General features: G+C 37.5%; 2 protein-coding genes across 2 annotated transcripts; both read right to left on the minus strand.

Moving 5' to 3' along the window:
* Positions 1–86: 86 nt before the first annotated feature.
* Positions 87–11,784, minus strand: LOC121994665. The gene is made up of 15 exons (XM_042548622.1): positions 11,283–11,784; positions 9,385–9,461; positions 9,234–9,288; positions 8,529–8,598; positions 8,372–8,441; positions 7,978–8,287; positions 5,680–5,778; positions 5,509–5,563; positions 5,354–5,404; positions 4,539–4,804; positions 3,863–3,939; positions 3,747–3,789; positions 3,566–3,623; positions 3,360–3,429; positions 87–900 (listed from the first exon to the last, which is right to left on the minus strand). Exons 1-15 carry the CDS (start codon positions 11,443–11,445, stop codon positions 349–351), a joined length of 2,016 nt encoding a protein of 671 aa, XP_042404556.1. The 5' UTR covers positions 11,446–11,784; the 3' UTR covers positions 87–348.
* A 1,232-nt stretch (positions 11,785–13,016) lies between these two features.
* On the minus strand, positions 13,017–13,508 carry LOC121994666 (glutathione S-transferase T3-like). The gene has a single exon (XM_042548623.1). It carries the CDS (start codon positions 13,506–13,508, stop codon positions 13,017–13,019), a length of 492 nt encoding a protein of 163 aa, XP_042404557.1.
* Positions 13,509–21,760: the final 8,252 nt, after the last annotated feature.

The following is a 21,760-nucleotide window of genomic DNA, read 5'->3' on the forward strand; positions in this document are numbered from 1 at the left end:
CGCTTCACTTATAAAATAAGTTTAACGAATTATTCAAGTTTTATCATTTAACTCATTTTATGTGTACTGAATGAACATCGAATAAATTTTTATCAAATTGAACATTAAATTTACTGATGAACGTTTAAGTCATTTACAATCCTACAGGATACATATGCATGTACATAATTTCTACCATTAATTCCTGAACTGATGCGGTCATTGAAGTATAAAATAACAAATTCTTCTATCAGGACTATGGATTTGTGTGGCAATCCCTCACGCAGAGTTAAAGGGCCTAAAAGAGGAACTAATCAGTGTATGAACATTCTTACATTCTGATACAACAAGAGCATTTGCATGAATCCATCATATGTCACCACCAGAACCACTTCCCAGGGCATTGTTGCAGATTGAGGTGGTCGATGCATCGAAGTTGGATCCATTAGGTGTGAACAGTGAGCACTGTTGCTGAAAATCTGAGCCTGAACTCGACTCCAGTATATGATGGGAGACTAGCTCAGTCTCGGCAAGCCCTGAGGACATGCTGCAGCGCTGCCTCTTGATCGGTCTTCCATGCTTTGAGCTCTTTGAAGGGGAGGAAACACAGGCTGTGGAATCTGTAGACAGGGTCTTGCTGCTGAAGGAATTTGCAATTGAATGACTTTTAAGTACTTCCCCAGTGCCTCCATGGTCATCATTGGCATCTCTATCTTGGGTGGGGGGGTCTGAGTTTGGAGCAGGAATTGAGGAATCGGTCTTGTCTACATCAGAGCAGTCATAACTGAAGCTGCCGGCAGAAGTGCTTCGTCCGGCTCTTGGTGTTTCAGCGAGCGCACCGTTGAGCCGTTGCTGCTCCTCAATGATCTTCTTAAGATACTTCCCTTGGGCTTCTATTCTTAGCTGTAATTGCTTTTGCACCTGCCAAAAGTTTCATACTTCTCACCAAGTTTATTTTTTTATTTATTCAGAATACCTACAGAAAACATATAGTGAATACTTTGAGTGTCATAAGACAAGGCCGTGTATATTTGGAAGAAGCAAAGAAACATCTTCCAACATATAACTCTGTCACGCTGTCTTTGTTAAGTTTCCAGACCATTATTTGATTGCGAATACTTGCAATCTGAACTTCCTCTAAGGTTATAGACCATTATTTTTCTTCTTCTATAGTTATATCATTGTATGTTCTACACATCGTTACAACTCTTATTATTCTCAGCACATTACCTTTCTTCATTGTTTTCTACATGTAACTCAGCACATTTCGTTCTAATTTTCTAAATATAATTCGGTGAAAGTTTTGTTCAAACAAAGAAGGTTGTCCTTTGATGCTCATTTTTTGAAGAAAATTTACAGAAACTTAATAGATTTCCAGTAATCTGCAAAATTTGTTAAAAATATTATATGTTAGCCCCGCAATGCTATCTTAACTTGAGAATTTCAGCAAGAGACAATAGTCCAAGTTAGACTCATGGGCATGATATTCAAAACCTCTAGGCGAGTTCGTCAGCATCTTTGGCATCCAACAGCATCTCTAAATCCAAATCAAGCAGCCTTCTGCCTCTACATAGCTTCTCCTGCATCTGCACAACCTACAACTTCTCCATATGCTACATTTTGTCTCTCAATTATCATTCATATCTTTCTCGCTCTCCTCTACAATTTAGCCAGAAGATATGGAACTTCAATGCATGATCCTTCTCATTCCTTCTAGCTTTCCCTGTCTTCCTTCTGATCTAATGTTCAAATGAGTAAATCTTTCTACTACTTTGTTTCCTTGAATTCTCTACGCCATGCCTACCATCAACAGTCAGAAAAAACTTAAAAAAAAACATCTTGTTGTCAGTTTGTTGGCCCTAAGAAAGGGTCGAGTCGACTGTTCAATACTAGTGAATAGCTGAATAGGAAAACATTCTATTCTCAATTTGCTCCTCTCTATACTATTCTCCTCCAGTGAAGACAAATAGAGAAAACATCTGTTTGTTATGTCAGTTGTACTATCCCTCTTTATTAGCGCCCTCAAGTGTTTTCCTTTTCATAAATCAATTAGGTAATATACCTGCCGCTTCAAAGAGAAACCCACTCAAGAGATTTGTTATCGAAATCTCACTTCAGCTTCATTTCACTTTTTATCCTATTGATGTGCTGATCTGAGATTGAAGGAATTGTCACCTATGTGTACATTCCAGAGCTCTGATTGGTTTTTTCATTATGATAGTCATGGTCAAAGGCATTGTTATATCTTTTGTCTACTTTTTTAGTTCATGTGGCAAGCCGGACATATACTTAACCATTAACAACATATGCGATATGATATTTTGATGGAGATTTCCATTGTAGGGGATTTCTATGGAGTGACTTAGCTAATGAGTCAATAGCTCATAGAGTAGAACTGGAGTTCGAACCATGGTAAATATTTTGTATCAGTATTGTTTATTAGATTTTTGAGGAGTGACTCAGCTAACTTAATAGGCCGTGGAGTAGGATCACAGATATGAACCATGTTAAATGCTTTGTGTTAGTATTGTTTATTTTGTTTATACTTATTTTTGTTGTGTACTAACAAATAATAAAGTTTTATTACGCTAACAATAGTATAAACCTTGCATTTACAAGAGGAATCAAAAGACTTGTCATTTACAAATATGTGCCTATTCACCCCCTCTAATTGTGTCACTAGTCCTAACACAGCTCATTCTCCTCTTTTCCCTTTTCCCCTTCCCTTCGATTTTGGCTTTCGTCTCTAGTTATACAGCCTTGCATACCCAATCTCCAATAGTTGGGACAAACATAGGTTGTTGTTGATGATGATAATACTGCATATTAAGGTTCATGAAGGGTGTGGGAAGAAAATTGTACCATATATCATTTGCCTAAGATGTTGACTCTTTTTGGCTTGAGAGGTGGGATGAACCCTTAATCTCGTAATATCACAAATATTTGTGGATTCAATTTGAACACAGATACCAGAAAAATTATGGTTGATTGCTTCCTTGGACTCCACAGCAGCCAAGTTAAAGATAATATTCTTCTGATTAAATTGTGTTTATGACCAATTTAGAGTGAACGTAGTAAAAACATGAAAAGCATTTATATCAGAGTTCTTTTAAGGAAAATGGAATGGATCGACAAGAATTTAGATAAAGTGCAATTGTGGATTCAGTAAAAGTTATGCGTGCTTTCAGAGTTGTTTCTTCTCAAGGGTTGGTCTTCCATTTAGATAATGTTTTCCAATGATTAATCTGCCGGCATACGATTATTCATAATAGATTTATCTGATATTCTACAAGCCATAACAGCTCTCTAAGCAAGCTCAATAAGAGCCAAATTAGTAGCCAGCTAAATAATAGAACTAATCTTCCACATGAAATACTCACCTCTAATTGTTCATGAAGCCGTTTTTGCACCTCCATTTGCAACTTAAGAGCTTCAGTTATTTGCATCCCACTGAGACAAGAGAATAAAAATGATGACACACCTCTAATTGTTCTATTATGAACTTTAATCAAGAAAAACATAGGAAATTGTCTAAAATACCAATAAAAAAATTCAAACAAAGGGTTGAAAATCCTGCAATGCTTACGAGGAACTTTCAACTCCTGAAGTCAGGTCGCCAGAATCTTTGATTTCATATTTGACACCTACAACAGAAACACAGAAAACCAAACCACCCTCTTAACTCAACTTTTCAGTGAATGGTTTACAAAACAACTATTTATTTTCATCAATCCCTATTTTCACTGAGATTCATATAAGATGCCCACCATCAGTTGATGGATCAGGTATGCAGTTTGCAAGCCTGTATTTCTGAGTGCAACATAAGAGCCAGAGTCAGTAATATAAAACAAAACCTTCGAGTAAAATAAACTTCCACAAATACCTGTAAGTGGCTCTTGACATGGTATATTGTCAGCCCTGGTACACCCATGATCCTAAGAACTCCTTTTGGAGTTGCTCCTGTTGTAGGCAAACTGAATTTAGCTAAGTGAACTGAAAGCGACATCACTAATAGACAAATGAACCAACTAAAAAGATGCATCAAAACATTTGGCGTCAAATTATTGAGAAAGAACCAAGAAGTTGAAACTAAAATGAAAGCAGAATACTGTAAATATGTAATAGATAGTCATAGCTATGTTATAGTTGTTAAAAGCTATCTAACATTGAAAAGAACTTCATAAGAATTAAACATCTCCAGTAACAGAAGTCTAGGGAGGAGAATTTTCATCAAGCCTCTGAAATTCTGACAAATTATTATGGTGATGAGGTGTCCTATAGAACAACTTATCAAAGCATCTCCAGTAATGGAAGTCCATAACAACATCAGAATTACTAAATGTAAGAATATCAAGGATCAGGAACTCTTATCCCTATTTAGTTATGTGGTTACTCCAAGACATTATCTCCAAATATGAAAGATGAAGTAGAGTGAAATACACAGAAAAGGAGAATTGCATAGAAAAAGCTTTTAGGCAGTTCATGTCCTCTCAAAAATTCACAAATAAAACAATTTTCTTAGTTAGGAAGAAGAATGAAGCAGTCGATCATTCACTTACTGTCTGGCCCACCAAGCTGTGTTACTGCATCTATAAAACAGTTGTGGAGTTCATTTGTCCAACGAAGACGCTGCCTTGATGCCAAATTAGGATTGTTATTGCTGTTTCCTCCATCATTTGAGACCATAACCTTGTCACTTATCTCTAGTTGATCGTTATAAGCAAGTGAGTTATTGCGGATTGGACTTCTATTAGAGATTGGTTGTGATTGAAACATTTTACAACATCTGTGGAATAGCGTGGTGGTTACAATTTCACACAATAAACTGAAAAAAAAAAATGAAACTTGTTAAACCAAAAAACTTCATTCATGATCAAAATTAAATTATCAATGTAGACAAACTAGACAGTCCAAATCATCCTTACAAAATAAATCCTAGAGAAGCAAAATAAAAATAAAAATAAAAATTATGATTTCTCATAATCCTCCAATAAGAAGCTATCCAATTTGAGCCCTAAACCTATTAATTGCAATAGCAACTCAAACAATTGGTGCAACATCATAGACATGGAATTTGAGTACAATGAGTCCAATCATACAAAAGCTCTTTCTGAAGGAGGCATTCTCCAGAGTTAGAAGATAAAGCGTAGTCAATTGCACCTAAACCCAACTAAAAGTTTTTTTGCTTCAGCAATACTAGCTTACCGACCAGAAACAAATTAAAAATTGACCATTGAGTGCTAAAGCAAGGAGCCAATACCAAAAATTTAAGGAAACCCAAAGGATTATTCCCAATTCCATCTGGTTGGTTTTACACCATTACTAAGCTGAGTGATGGGAGAGACGGGTCAAGGAAAAATGCAAATTTTTTTGCCTATCTGCACTCTCAAAGAACAAGTTTTCAGCTGATGAACCAGTACAAAACCTATTGAGCCGTACAAGAGAATAAGAAGCCAGCTATATTTATCATCACGAGTCAAAGCTCATAGTCCCGAACTCGATAAAGCTCCCAAAAGTAATGTACAGCACTGTACTGGAAAAAGAACCCAATTGACGTCTCCAGAACTATCAATCCCCGTCGATTCTTCACAAAAAAGAACACAAATCCCTCGAAGAACACCCAAAAACGGCCCAAATGAGCAGATGAACCAATCAATCCAGACTAAAAGCCGCAAGTAGGCAAGTAGGCAAGAAGCATACCCAGGTTAGCCAGCACCGATCTCACCCCCAACTCCTGGCTCCAGCAGATTCGAATGAAATGATCGAAGGCAACAAATTCCGACCGGGAGTCTGAATTGACTGAAACAAAACAGATCTCAGCGAATTGTGAAATATAAGATCAATCAAAAGACAATAAAACTGAAATTTTCATTAAAATAAATTTTAAAAATCGCGATTTTCGCTTCTTTCGCTTACCCGCTGAGAGATTCGCCAGGCTTCCACCAATCCGAGAGATCGAAACTTCTCTCTCTCACCGCCGAAGGCAATCTATGATATATCTCGTCGCCCGGGGACAAAACCAAGGCTGCCCAATCGGCAGAGAGCGAAACCCTCTATAGCTCAACATCGTACCGAACCATCTTCATTAGGGTCCCAGGTTTCAACCCGTCACGCGTCGACACGCGTCCAGCAACGACGTCATCCTCGATCGCCATTTGTCGGATGCAGTTGACGGCGCTAATGCATTCGTACGGCCACGAGGGATGGGGATTGCATGGATGTTTCAAAACACGAAACACCGTACTTAAACACTAGTTTCATTCCTGCTCTAGACGCGTAGAGCAAGGCGCCAGCGTCAGAGTGTTTCCTGACTGGGCCAAACCAGGCAATCTCAACAATTAGTGGGAAAAACAATCATTTGTCATAAAAATGATTAAGAAATATTAAAATAACATTTTAATGTATTTTTAATGCAAAAATACTCTTATTTTGATAATCTTATACTAATTTTAGTGTATTTGATGGGTTATGATACTAATTTTTAACTAAAATCATTACATATTAAACCCGCGTTATCGTATTTGGGAGTAAAGTGAGGATAATAAAAGTTAAATATATAAAATTATAAAATTATTCACGTTTCTTAAAAACTTACGCGTTCAAAAACCTAGTGCATCTTACATACATTTATTGGTTAAGACCTACACATTCAAACATTTGTAGTTCATTTGTTAAAGTCAGCGTCTGCGTAGAAGTCGGCATCGAAGTCGGTGTCGACGTCAAAGTCAATGTCGGCGTCAAAGTCGGTGTCGACGTCAGTATCAAAGTTGACATCAAAGTTGGCGTCGAAGTTAGCGTCAGCATCAAAGTTGGTGTCGGCGTTGACGAAGCGCGAGCATCGGACGATGCGAGTCAAGCGGTGGAGTGTTTTTCATCGCGACACAAAGAATATCTAAAACAATAATTTTAGGAATTAATATAATAAAACATAGATAAAATTGAAATATATTTTTTAAATTTCCTTTACCCTTCCTTACACCCCAAATCGAAGGGGGGGAATAAGAAATTCTTTCGTTTCATCGATAAGGAAGGTTAAAGCTTACCCTTCCTTACCGTTCCTTTCGGTAACTCACTTCCTCCCAAACAGAATTTCAAGTTTCTCTTCCCTTTCCCTCCTCTTCCCTCACCTCCTCTAAAACAGTGCGTAAGGAAAAGGAAGTGGAACTAAAGCATTTATATTCTCAGGAATAAAGTGAGAGTAATTAAGGTTAATTATATAAAATTACAAAATTATTCTCACTTTTGTTAAAGACTTAAGCGTTCAAGAACCTAGTATATCTTGTATACATTTATTGGTCAAGACTTACACGTTCAAGTAATTGTAGCTCATTTGTTAAAGTCGGCATCGGCATTAGTGTCAAAGTCATCGTTAGCATCAAAGTCGACGTCAACGTCGAAGTCGGTGTTGGCATCAAAGTCAGCGTCTAAGTCAAAGTCGGTCTTAAAGTTGGTATCGAAGTCAGTCTCGAAGTCGGCGTCAAAGTTGACATCGACGGAGTGTAATTGTCAAGTGGTGCGAGTATTTTTCATCGCGACACGAAAAAATACTTAAAACAATTATTTTTAAAATTAATATAACAAAATAAGGATAAAATTTAAATATAAAATTTCTTAATTTCTCTTACCCTTTTCTAGATCGAGATATAAGAAATTATTTCATTTCATGGATAAGAAAGGTTAAAACTTACTCTTCCTTACTTTTTTTTTTTTTTTCCATAACTTACTTCCTCCCAAACAAAATTTCAAATCTCTCTTCTCCCTCCCTACCCATCCCTCCCCTCACCTCCCCTCACCTCACCTCAAACCCAAACAGTGCGTAAATCCAAAGGCAAAAAGGTCTAAAAATATCGACCAATGTAAATAGGAATTTCATTCATGGTTCCTCATTGTAACATGAGTCATCGATTAGAGAATCATTAGAAACAACTTTGGAGAGTTCAGTTTCCCCCATCATCTTACAAGAAATAGAGGTCTACTAGCATGAGTAAAAACAATTTCAGCATGGTTTGTTTTTCAAAGCAGCTGGCTTCTGATAGAAGAACTGGCCTGCTGTTGTGGAAGCCGGCAAAGTCTTGCAGCTAGGGCTTGGCACGCTGACCGGATTCATCGATAACTGATGAAGAACTGCAGGACTCAAAATGTCAGATGGGGAGCAAACAGCTCTGCTTGGCAAGTCCAGAAGATCATGCTCGGTCGCCGGAAAGCTGTTTGAAGCGACTTGCTCTGATGCTATCTTATAAGCCCGGGCTAGTAAGGAGTCGATGTACTTTTGATACGCGTCCATTCGTATCTGCACATGCTTCTGAACCTAATGAAACAGCCAAAAGAGAGAATTTAGTGAAGTCTCATTGAATGGAACATTGAAAAGAAAAGAGAAGGTGAGAATTAGAACCTCCACTTGTTCAAACAATCTCCTTTGCACTTCCATTTGTGCTCTTAAAGCCTCCTTGACTTCCTGGCCCCTGAATGCAGGAGTTCCAACCTTGTTAATGTTTCGGAACCATGTGCTATTATACGACATTTCCACAGCAGGAATAGAGGACACTTACTCGTTGACATCAGGCGTAGGCATTCTCGGAGACAAAGTGCCACTGCTCGGATTCTCCAAAAGGTATGAGGCTGAAATACAAGGCAAAGATAGATTTTTTTTTCTTTTAAAAAAATGATTGTAGTAACTAGTAAGGTTAGTTGATTTCTGAGTGATTTCGTTATACCGACAAGGCTAGTTTTGCAGATTGCTCCTACCAAATGTCAAGAAAACTGGTCGACATCAAAAGCTACAAGAAACTCATCTATAACTTTTTTTGTGTAATTCTAATCAGACAATGTGTGTAACCAACAAGCAGCTTCAGAGTTGCATGGCAACATTGGAATTAAACAAGGATGTGAAAGTGGTTGAAGACCCAAATGATCTCGGCTAAAAGAGTACTACGGCTAAGAAAGCTTCAACCAAAACAAACTATCGAATGTGTGTAACCAACGAGCAGCTTCCGAGTTGCATGGCAACATTGGAATTAAACAATGATGTGAAAGTGGTTGAAGACCCAAATGATCTCGGCTAAAAGAGTACTACGGCTAAGAAAGCTTCAACCGAAACAAACTATGAAACAGCTCGAGAAAGTTTCTGAACATTAAAGGGAAAATACATCCTAGCTACACAATGCTTTTCTGAAAGCTTCTTGAGACTCAAATAAAATGTTACTTAGAAAGATATAATCAAAGAAACAGAAACGGAGATAAGCCAATGTGCTCACCATCTTTCGACTGCTCCGTTGGCTCTTTGCCTGATTGCTTTCCCAATCTGTATTTCTGGAAATCATAGCAGGAAAAACAAAACAAAACAAAATTCCCAGTGAGAAATCAAGTCAAGGACATGTGAGATGATGATATTCAACATGCCGATACCTGGAGATGACTCTTAAGGTGAAAAAGGGTAAGTCCCTTAACACCCATCGTCCGCATGATAGCCTTTGGTGTTGCCTCTACAATATTCAACATGTCAATACATTTAGTAGTCAGACTATGATTCTTTGTGATATATGTTGTTCCCTACATTAACTATTCTTAATATCATTTGTAGGAATTGATGGTAAAGAACGAGTACCATGAACTTTGTTCTAATCCTTTACCATAAAAGGATGACAATCAAGGTTTATTTACGCAAGGAACAACATTCAGATCTTCAGATTCAAGAGTAAAAATGTCCAATATGGTGAAATTAACATTTGTTCCACTCAGAAAATAAGAGAAATAAAGTAAAGAAAGAATCGTCTTCAAGCAGTTTTGGCAAGAGGGGGAAAACAAAAAAAAGGAAGAATCAGTACTGTAAAGCACAATAATCACAAAGTGGTCTTTTCTTCTTTTCAAAAACTATAAGAACATTCATCTTACTACAAGAAAATAACTATGTTCATAATTTCAAATTAATATGGATGCATAAAGGATTGCTACCATTAGGAAGCATGTGGTGAGCTGAATATCAAGGATTTCCAGCCAAACACAATTTTTCCAGAGTATGAACATTATTATCACATAGCCACAGATCTCAATATGCCTATCCATAGCAAACACCAAACGTTTTGGTATATTTGGTTATTGTCTAAGCAGGAACTTGGTGAAATGTTAACACTACTATAACTGCAACCTTGGTGATCACAGTTTTGGGGTCAGAGCCATACAAGTAACCAATTTTCTATGCAAGATTAAGCTAGCATAGGGAGCTCAATACAGATTTTAGGGCAGAACCTATCTATGATTCTGACAGAGCTTTCTAATGACCATGTACCCATTTCTTCCAACAGGAGAGGTCACAACTCTCAACAAACAACCTTATCAGGCTTACTGATACTGAGTTTGAGCAGATAGAAATTGTAACTATCCAATTTTCAGATATTATCCCATTTTTGTCCTATTATACAATATAGTCATGCTACATCTTTCTTATGAATTACAATGGCATCAGTATGTGGTGACAAATACAATGCAACCTTTCATCATTGTCGCTTAAAAGTGGGTTGTAGTTTAATCTCTACCGGTATCATCATCTATATGAGCGGCCAAAAAGGAAAAGTGATGCCCTTGAATTGGAATAACTGCAACCTTTTTGTTTAAAATTTAGTTATGTGTTACCGTGCATGTATATATGCGAAAAAGGAGCACATAACATAGCACCAATGCTCATCTGATCAAGGTTATTCTCAATATCAGACAACAATACATCAGTTACCAAAGTCTTAAAGGGAAGGTTAGATTCAAGATCATCAACTATGCATTGGACCAGGATCTTAGAGGACAAACAACGACATCAAGATTCGTTGGTAGTTTGCTATGGTTTCTTTATGCCGGCAGCTTCACCAGCTTCTCATACTTGCCTGAAAACACTGATGAAGAAAATTCAGTATGATAAGAGTCTAATGGGGGTAATGTTTGTGATAAATGAATGGCAGCAACAAAAGCATTCTTGAGAGGACTTATCTACTTACTTTTGGTCGGAAGACTACAGAGTTCAGAGATCATTCAAGAGACAAGATCTCCAGTACAAGGCAAATTAAATACGACTTCAAAAGAATGGCATTTCAGGGTCAACCAAATGGATTGTGAAGTAAACCTAGAGTCAACCAGGAAGTCCGCCGCCACAAGAGAGCAACCACACTACGAAGACTAAAGCAACCAAAACACAAGTTTCTAAAGAAGAATTTAAGCAAAGCTCTTGAAGCTTCAGAAACCGACGAGGAAATCCATTCATGACAAAAAGGACCAAATAACGCTTGAAAATCCGGTACTGAAGGCAAGAAGTTACTAACTTTCAGGTCCGCCGAGCTGGGCGACGGCGTCGACGAAGCGCTCGTGGAGGTCGGCCGTCCATCGGAGGCGCGGCTTGGGGTCCGCCGTCAGCACCAGGCTCGGGCCGTGTGCCTCCTCCGGTGGAATCGAAGCTTCCGGTCTGTGGATCAAGCCCGAAAACATCCTCCTTTCCAGCGGAAAAGCGATCCTCGAAAGGCGGAAAGAAAGCCACCCAGATCACAAGGATTAGAAATCCACTCGGAAGCAGGGCGAAAGGGGGAGGGAGAAGGGGAAAGGTGGAAGCTTTTTGGCTCCTAGCTCAAGCTCAACCGCGCTCCTTGTCAATGTGAAGCTAGATTTGGCCCTTTCGAGCAGATTACACCAATTAAGCTTTTCTTTATCTTCTTTTCAATAATCTCTTTTGTCTCACAAAAAAAATCTCTTTTTTTTTTTTGTGAATTGAAGCTTTGATGGAGACGTGCGATCAAAGATGATAGCAAGAAGATTAGGAAAAAAAAGGATTGAACAATGTGAGCTTGATAGCCATGTGAAAGAGGCACCAACCATTGGGTTGGCAAGTCAATGGAACACTATCATACTTTTCTTTAATCTATTTTGTATTGCCTTTATTGTACTTTTGTTGTTAAAATAAGAACACAAGAAAAGGAGTTGTTGATGCTTGCACATCACACCGCCATTATTTTTCTTCTCTTTGTTTGAGTGGTGCGTGATGGGTGAGAGAGATACAAGGAAAGATTCAACTTTGTGATCATCAGTATTTGGAGAAATTGTAGCTAAAATCCAATTAAATTCAGTAGTTTTATCACATACTCTATCAAATGCACATTTCTTCTTCAAGATTTAGAAAACAAAATATTCGTTATATTAATGGTCTCATAGTATCGACCCCACGGATATAGAGAGAGATAAATATAAATATACAAACATTAGATACATGGTAGGATAAATCCCAGATCGTTAGAGCATCCACAGCGGATAGACCCCGTTGAGAGCTCCTTCGTTACCATGTCTGCGCCACATCAAAAGTTAAAAACCTCATACCTCCTTCCACTATCCAAAAATCTCTCAACAACTCCCTCATGGGTTCCACACTTTTCATTATATATAATTCTCATTTCTCCTTCATATTTTATATTATACACCATTAATTTTTTATAGAATTTAAATTTATAAATTGCTAACATGAAACAACATTAATAATTAAAAAAATACATAAATATTACAGTGCATCAAATAAAAAGACATAAATTATAATAATAGTCCTAAAAATAAACGTAAACTCATCTACACCAAGTCATGTCTCTGTTTAATTTTTTCCACCATTTTCTCATGTAAATAAAGTTGTCTTGGTGTTATCTCACTGGTATCTTCATAAGAATTTCATAATCCTTATGAAAGATTTCAGCTTCCCGCAAAATCATTTTTTGGATTTGATATTCTTTAATATCTTGTCATTCTTTGTCGATGCTATGTTCCATTGTATCACCCTATCTGGCTTTAGATTTGCCCTTTCTCTTCGCTGCCATTTGCCTTATAGGATGAATGCGGATTTCAGAGTCATCTAAATCAACACTTGTATCTGGATTTGATATTGAAGTGTTTCCCCCTGATTCGGATGTCCTTGTCTTCTTGTTAGAGTAATGAGCAACTGATTGTGGAGTATATTTCTGATATTCTTTGAGAACCCTCCACACATGCATATACTTAAAATCCTTGCCTTTGTTGTTGGCTTTTCACATATTCAATGCATTCTCCAATACATTCTCGTCACTCCAACCGCTTTGCCGATGAGTATAAAAATTATTATAAGTTGCAGAAAATTCATTTACCATCGGTGCATACCTATAATAATGTGATTTCAGCCGCTGATAACTTCTCGTCATAGATCCAGTGGGGTGATGTTTGTTGTAGTAATCGGCTATACGTTTCCAAAAAGCTTGATCCTTTTGGTCATTACCAATGATTGCATCAGTGCTTATAGTTGCCCATGACTTCGCAAGGACCACATCTTCATCGAGAGACCAAAATCTTCGTTTTGATTCATTTTCCTCCAGCTCAACTTCACGCTCCTCTTGCGATGAGTGTGGTGGCAACTGAGTTGCAGGAACAAATGATGATGTTAGAGATTCTTTGTCGCTGATAGATGGATCAATAGTTGTCCTTCTTGATTCATTCGAATGTATGACAGGTGGTTGAGTAGGAGAAAATACGTAAGGATAAGGCATCCCAAGTTAGCTACCCATTGCTGACCAATCTTGGGATGGATACATACCAAATGGAGCTGGGACGACGTTACTTGGATTCCACGTCTGTAAAAAATTTAGAGAACTTTGGGAATTTAGAAAATTTGGAGAATATTGTGGAACATATAAAATATTTTGAACATTTGGAGGATATTGTGGGTGAGAGAAAATATGAGGATATTGGATATTTGGAGGAGTGTGAGTATTTTGAGAAGATGAATTTCCTTCCGTATTTGAAGAATTCAAAAGATTCGTAAAGGAAGTATTGAGATTTTCATCCATCTCGAATACAAATAGGGAATGAAAGGAAGAAATGAGTTGAGAGCAAAGATTGCAATGGAATGAATGAAATTAATCCCATATTTATAGATTTTTTATATCTTAAATAATGAAATTAAAACGTTGAACAACGGCTAAAAATTAGCCGTTGTTCAACGGCTAAAAATTAGTCGTTCTTCAACGGCATGTAATCTGTTAGCCGTTGCTCTCTTGTCCCTTTTTTTTAATTATTAAAAAAAATAAAATATATAAAAAAAAATTAAAAACCACGAAGAAGCGGCTCTGTAACGACAGAGCCGCTTCTTCGTGCGAGTGAAAAACCTCCCTCCCGCTATGGGAGGGAGGTTTCTCCCTCATGACACGTCACAGTGGGAGCTTCGAAGGAGCTCCCACTGTGGATGCTCTTAGTTCTTGAAAATTGATCCCTGACCATTACGCCAGAGATGTTTCTTTCCAATTTAGAGGATCAAATGAGAATAGTTGATGTATTAAAACCCTTAAAATCATCCAAAAATATTTTAAACTTATTAATTTTAAATTATTTTCAGTTTAATTTTATGGCAATTTACCAAAACGCATTAGTGATTTTGCGTTTTCCCCATTAAAGTACTTGGTTTTGGAATTGTCCAAATAATATAGCTTCGCTGTGTTCATATCCCATTTTACCCTTCTCCCTCTATTATTGTTCATCCGAAAATCAACACCACAATTCCTTGTTGCCATCGTTCTCCTCTCTCGATCTCCTCCCTCTTTGCCTCCTCATCTTTCTGTTCTTAAGCGCTGCGCCTGCCAAGAAAGGCCATTTCGAGTTCCACGATTGAGAGATTTTGATGGACGCTGATGCCGACAAGGACGATTGGAAACCCTCATAGGAGCATGACTCCGACAATAGAACCATCGTGCTCGACTGCTTCGAGTTAGATTTACACTAGATTCACACGAGGAGTGCTGCAAAGGGCACTCCTTTGATGGAAATGGCCACAATGAAATGACGGTTAAGGTAGCGACAATGGACAATTTGAAAAACCTTAGTTGGGTTGATCCAAACACAAAGGGGAAGGACATCGATTTTTTGGAGGTGAGTACTGATTTGGATGGTTGTGGGTTCGATGAGTTTGACGAGAAGACAAGATCGTGTCTTGGAAGCCAAAAGGACGAGTTTGGTAGTGCTAAAGTGCCAAAAATTATCAAGAAGATACATGAAGATGAGGATGGTGAAAAAGCAGTGGGAACTATGAAAATGGGAATTGAGAAGCCCAAGGAAGAAGGGTGTGAAGAACATTTGGAGATTGAGAGCATTGGCTTGCAGAATAATTTGGTTAAAGGATAAGAGAAGAAAGTGATAGCTTGGTGGAAGCCCCCATTTGAGTTTCTAAAGTTCTGTGCTTTGCAACTTATTATCTATCAATATTTTTCCCCTTTAAAGTTATTCCATTGTTATTATGCTACTATCAGAGTTCATTACTAAACAAATATTCAGTAGAATGCCAAGGACTCTCTTTTAATACCAATTTCTCTCGGCAAAAGCCAATCCAGACTCAGTTGAAGACCCAAGCAATGCGTCTCAATGAAGCCTTCTTGGTCGTGAGGCACCTTTCGATTCTAAAATCTAAACTACCTACTGGTGGATTAACCTCATGGTCAATTCTAACCCTTTAGTGAGATGTTTCGTGAGTTCACCCAAGGAGAGGTGGCTCCAATAAGGCATGAGATGGGTTTTCCTATTAATTGTGGAGTTCATCCAGACACCCTGAGCAGTTACCTTTTCAAGGAAGCTCTAGTCCCTAATTGCTCCTGGAAACTCATTTTCTTTGTCACTAGGTTTCATGCTTGTGCAATGGTGGTCTTCCTTATATTATTTAGTCCTATTGTTGATATTGGTTTGTGTTTGAGACTGGTAATGGATGTTCTGTGCCTTTTTATCTGTTTATCGAAAGAAGATTGGCTGTATTATCTTTCAAGTAATTTGTTTGTTTATCTTAAGAAGCTCACAGAGAATGCTGAAGATTATTGATTGAAAAGTTAAATTACAGATTAGATTATCTTCAGATATTATATACAATTTCAATGTAACATATCGAATATAATAAAAATAAATAGGAGCATAAAGATAAACCAGCAACACTGTGTTGTTGATATTTGAAAATCAACAGCAATATGGTGTTGTCGATTTTCAAAAATTATCAACACCTGTGTTGCTGGTTTACGAAAATCAGCCTTGTGTTGTTGATTTTTGAAAATTGAAAGTTATGATTTCTCAAAATTTTAATCAGCAACATGTTGTTGCAAGTTTTTTAAAATCAGCAAGATTGTGTTGTTGATTTTTAAAAATCAGTGACACATCACTAATTTTCAAAACTTAGCAACATAGTGTTGACTTACTTATATTTTGAGAGATCATAACTTTTAACTTAGATTGAATCACGAGATATATAATTTATCAAATCAAAGATATTTGAGCCAAAAGTTATGGTTTCTTAAAATTTTATTTTTAATTTTGTGCTGCTAAAAAATCAGTTAAACAATACATTATGTTGTTGATCTTCAAAAGATCATAACTTTTAATTGGGATTGAACCATAGAAGCTCGTTCAAAGATTTTTTATTTGATATACTATGCGTCTCATGATTCAATCTCAATTAAAAGTTATAGTCTCTCAAAGTTTAAATCAGTAACAATATCATTCCTGACTTAAATTTTGAGAGACCATAACTTTTGACTGAGATTGAATCATGATATGCATAATATATGAAATCGAAGACCATGACTTTTGATTCGGGTTGAACTATGGGACGCACAATATATTAAATTGAAGATCATTCAAAGATGTTTGATTTGATATATTGTGCATTTAATGGTTTAATCTGAATCAAAAGTTATACCCTTTTAAAGTTAAATTTTTAGTAGTAGCAGCTACGGATTCGTAGTTGCTACAACGTATATGCTAGATAAGTTTTAAGAGATCATAACTTTTAGCTCAGATTGAATAATGAGACGCACAATATATCAAATTGAAGATCTCTGAGTGAGCTTCGATTTGATATATTGTAATTATAATTTTATGGTATGACCTGTTGGTGCAGCGAGGTCGACAAGAGGGGAGGGGTGAATTGCCTACAATAAGAAAATACCCTCCTCGATCTTTCAACTCCAAAATAGCAACAATAAAATAATAACAAATAAAATAAAAGAAACAGAAAATAAGAGACTAAGTAATCTAAGGCAGTTGAACAGTACACTAAGAATCTCCTTCTCTGAAGGCGGAGAAGCCTTTTACACACTTAGAGAGCTCAAGAGTTGCTAGTAAATTGAATACTGAGTTGAATCAATAATTCCTAGCTCTAGGGGTCTTTATATAGCTCCTAGAAATCCTATCTCGAGTCTTGAGGGCGCCTCCAAAGGGGTTGAGGACGCCTCCAAGGGGATGAGTGGATAAAACTTTATCCGCTCTTCAACGACTAAGTTGGCCAGGTCGAGGGCACCCTCAAGGGCATTGAGGGTGCCTCCAAGGCTGTTGAGGTCACCCTCAATGCCATTGAGGGTGCCTTCAGCATGCTGAAGTCGGAGGCGCCTCCAATGACTGTTGAGGGCGCGTCCAGCTGTCTTTCCAGCACTTCTTCCTCTCCTTTTCAGCTTCCGAAGTTCCGTTTGATTGGGTGATTGCGGCCAGCCGAAATAGAGCTCACCCGAACCCAATTTTCGACCTTCTTCTCGAGCAGGCTTCCGCCCTGGCTTCTTGTCTCTCGAACGTCGCGCATGTTCTTCTCGTCCATCAGTGTACTCTTCAGCAGCTCTTTCGTCCTTCGGACGCACCGAGCCCGTCGGCTCCCTTCCCGTGTTGTTCTTCTCGCTAGCTGCGTCTTTTGCTCGACTTTCTGCACTCCTAAGCTCCTGTACACTTTGACATAGGGATCAAAACCAAACAGGACCCAACCTAACTTGGTTGATCACATCAAAATCATCACGGGGTCCAACAATTTCTCCCTTTTTGATATGCATCAACCCAAGTTCAAGTTAGGGTAAAAACCAAACAAGTAATAATTTAAAGAAATTACTAAACTAACATTTTAATCATAAATATTGCAATAATAGAATTTACAATTTTCTATGGAAAGAATATTAACTTGTTCCTATCAAAAAAAACTTTTAATTACCAATTTTAAAAAAAAGCATTAACTCCCCCTAAACATGCTCCTATCTCTCCCTCTTTGATCACAGCAAAAACGGGGTAGGAATTTTTCAAAATAAATTCTAAACTAACAAAGAACTCTAACCTTTAGGCAATTTAAACAACAAAGGTTAAAAAACTTCTTAAAGCATTATCTAATTTCTATTTTCATGCTTTATCAGTAAGTTAATTAAACATTTTATTTTAATATTTTGGCTTCCCGGCAGTGGCGAGACACTAGGCTTTCTTGGCTTTTGGAGCAACAACCACTTTCTTAGACAAAGTCTCATAAAGAAATTAACTGTTTAATTTTTTTTGCTAAAAGCGCTAAGAAAAAATTTAATCTAGAAAAGATTTTAGAACCCAGTATAGGTTTCTTCCTACTGGATTAATCAAGTATTTAGGAGGTACATAGCTTTTGGGAACTTTTCTAAGTTGTCCTTGATGTTTTCTAATATACCAATTCAACTTTCCATAAATTCTAAACTTTGATTTTTGAAATTTGTTTGGGTTAAAGCATGCATCAGTTTTCTGATTTTCAATTTGCATTTTCAAATTATCGTTTTCTAATTTTAAATTATCTAACATTAATTTTAAGTCAGTAATTTCTTTTTCTGATTTTACCAAGTCTTTTGTAAGGATTTTTATAAACTGAAATGGCTGTTTAGGAGTTAGAGTATGTACCTTACTTACCTCTATTTTTGATGCTTCTCTTTTATCGTAGCTTTCTTCTGATGATTCTTCCCCTTCATCTATGCTCATCTCTGAGCTGTTCTCTTCTTCAATTTGATGGTTGGCCATCAGTGCTACTCCTGAGAAGGCTTCGACTTCTGACTCGGAGGATGATGATTCATCCCATGTAACCTTCAAACTCTTGCGTTTAGAGGACGTCGGTCTTTGAGACTTCTCCTTGTCCCTTTTCTTTAATTTTGGATAGTTATCCTTGATGTGCCACTCCTCATTGCAGTTGTAGCATCGAACTGTCCTTCTGTTGCATTGATGCTTTCTCGGCTACGATCTAAATTTATTAGTCTTAATAAACTTATTTAACTTTCTTACCAATAGCGCCACTTTAGTTTCATCGATTGACGCTTCAGAGTCGAGGTCGTCCAGCTCGGCTTGTAGGGCAACATTGAGATTTGACTTCTCTATTTGTTTAGGTTCTACAATTCAAGATTCGTGAAGTTCAAATGTAGAAAATAAATTTTTTAGCGTACTTACCTCAAAGTCCTTAGAGATGTAGTATGCATCTACTAAGGACGTCTATTCTGGAGTTCTTGGGAAGGCGTTGAGTGCATATCGTATCGAGTCTCGATTTGTTACCGATTCTCCGAGGTTGTTTAGTTGAGTTATTAGTTCCTTGATTCTTGCTAGGAGTTGCGCTACCTTCTTGCCATTGTTTATTAGAGATTTGTAAGTCAAGTCCGGATGATATCGCGCCTTGCTAACTTCGCTTCTGAAGTGCCTTCGTGGAGCTCCAAGAATTTTTCCTAGAGGTTTTTGGCGGAATCGTAGCTTCCGATTCGATTTACCTCCTGGGGTGGCAGAAGCTGAGCAGATGGAACTCTACCCTTCCGTTGACCACGAAATCAGCTTGTTCCTTTTTCATCCAGTTGTATTCTTCCTTGTTTTTAGGGACTGTAAAACCATATTTCATAACTAAAAGAATATCAAATTCTGTTTTGAAGAATACCTCCATTCGACGTTTCCATGTAGCGAAGTCTTCGTCGAATTTCGGGGGATGAATACTTACACTGGCCATCGTCTTGATCTTGATGCTTCAGTCGGCGGTCAGTTCTTCTAAGGCGGTCTGACTCTGATATCACTTGTTGGTGCAGTAGGACCGACAAGAGGGGAGGGATGAATTGTCTGCAATAAGAAAATACCCTCCCCGATCTTTCAACTCCAAACTAGCAATAATAAAATAATAATAAATAAAATAAAAGAAACATAAAATAAGAAACTCAACAATTTGACTTTGTTACAACCTACATGGTTGTTAATCCAAGGCGATTGAACAGCGCACTAAGAATTTCCTTTTCTGAAGGCGGAGAAGCCTTTTACACACTTAGAGAGCTTAAGAGTTGCTAGGAAATTGAATACTGAATTGAATCAATAATTCCTAGCTCCAGGGGCCTTTATATAGCTCCTGGAAATCCTATCTCGAGTCTTGAGGGCGCCCAAAGGGGTTGAGGGCGCCTCCAAGGAGATGAGCGGATAAAACTTTATTCGCTTGTCAACAGCTAAGTTGGTCAGGTCGAGGGCGCCTCCAAGGCTGTTAAGGGCGCTCTCAATGTCATTGAGGGCGCCTTCAGCGTGCCGAAGTCGGAGGCGCCTCCAACGACTGTTGAGGGCGCCTCCAGCTATCTTTCCAGCACTTCTTCCTCTCCTTTTCAGCTTTCGAAGTTCTGTTTGATTGGGTGATTACGACCAATTGAAATAGGGCTCACCTGAACCCAATTTCCCACCTTCTTCTCGAGCAGGCTTCCGTCCCGGCTTCTCGTCCCATGAATGTTGTGCATGTTCTTCTCGTTCACCGGTGTACTCTTCCGCAGCTCTTTCGTCCTTCGGACGCACCGAGCCCGTCAGCTCTCTTCCCGTGCCGTCTTTCTCACTAGTTGCATCTTTCGCTCGACTTCCTGCGCTCCTAAGCTCCTGCACAGTTAGACACAGAGATCAAAATCAAACAGGACCCAACCTAATTTGGTTGATCACATCAAAATCACCACGGGGTCCAACATGACCATCAAACATCATCTTAAATTATTCAGAGATCTTCGATTTGATATATTATGTGTCCAATGGTTATGAGTCCAATGGTTAAGTCAGCAATAATGTCTCGTTGATCTTCAGAAGACCAAAAACTCTTTGTGTTGCTAATCTTTAGAAGACCAACAACATGTTGTAGTAGCTACGAAATTGTACTTGCTAGAACTCTAAGTTGTAAATTTAAAAGACCATGACTTTTGATTCGGGTTGAACTATGGGACACACAATATATTAAATTGAAGATCGTTTAAAGATGTTCGATTTAATATATTGTACATTCAATAGTTTAATCTGAATCAAAAGTTGTACCCTCTTAAAGTTAAATTTTTAGTTGTAGCAGCTACGGATACGTAGTTACTACAATGTATATGCTGGATAAATTTTAAGAGATCATAACTTTTAGCTCAGATTGAATCATGGGGCGCACAATATATCAAATTGAAGATCTCTGAGTGAGCTTCGATTTGATATATATGTGTATCGTAGTTCAATCTCAATCAAAAGTTATGGTATCTTAAAGTTAAGTCAACAATAATGTGTTGTTGATTTTCAAAAGACCATTGGACTCTTCGTTTTTCTAATATTAAGAAACCAACATCATGTTATAGCAACTACGAAATCGTAGCTCCTACAACTGCAAGTTATAACTCTAAGAAGTCATAACTTTTGATTCAGATTGAAATATGAGACACATAATATATCAAATCGAAGTTCATTCAAAGATCTTCGATTTAATATATTATGCATCCAATGGTTTTGTCTGAATCAAAAGTTATGTCCTATTAAAGTTAAACTTATAGTTGTAGCAGCTACGATTTCATAGCTGCAATAATGTGTATGCTGGATAAATTATGAGAGGTCGTAACTTTTAACTAAGATTGAATCATTAGACACACAATATATCAAATCAAATTTTGTATAACTATAAGTTCAACTTTAAAATGTTATAACTTTTAATTTAGATTGAATTATGAGACACAATATATCAAATCAAAAATCTTTGAACAAGTTTTGATTT

The sequence above is a fragment of the Zingiber officinale genome, chromosome 6A (genome assembly GCF_018446385.1).
Source record: "Zingiber officinale cultivar Zhangliang chromosome 6A, Zo_v1.1, whole genome shotgun sequence".
Classification (NCBI taxonomy): domain Eukaryota; kingdom Viridiplantae; phylum Streptophyta; class Magnoliopsida; order Zingiberales; family Zingiberaceae; genus Zingiber; species Zingiber officinale.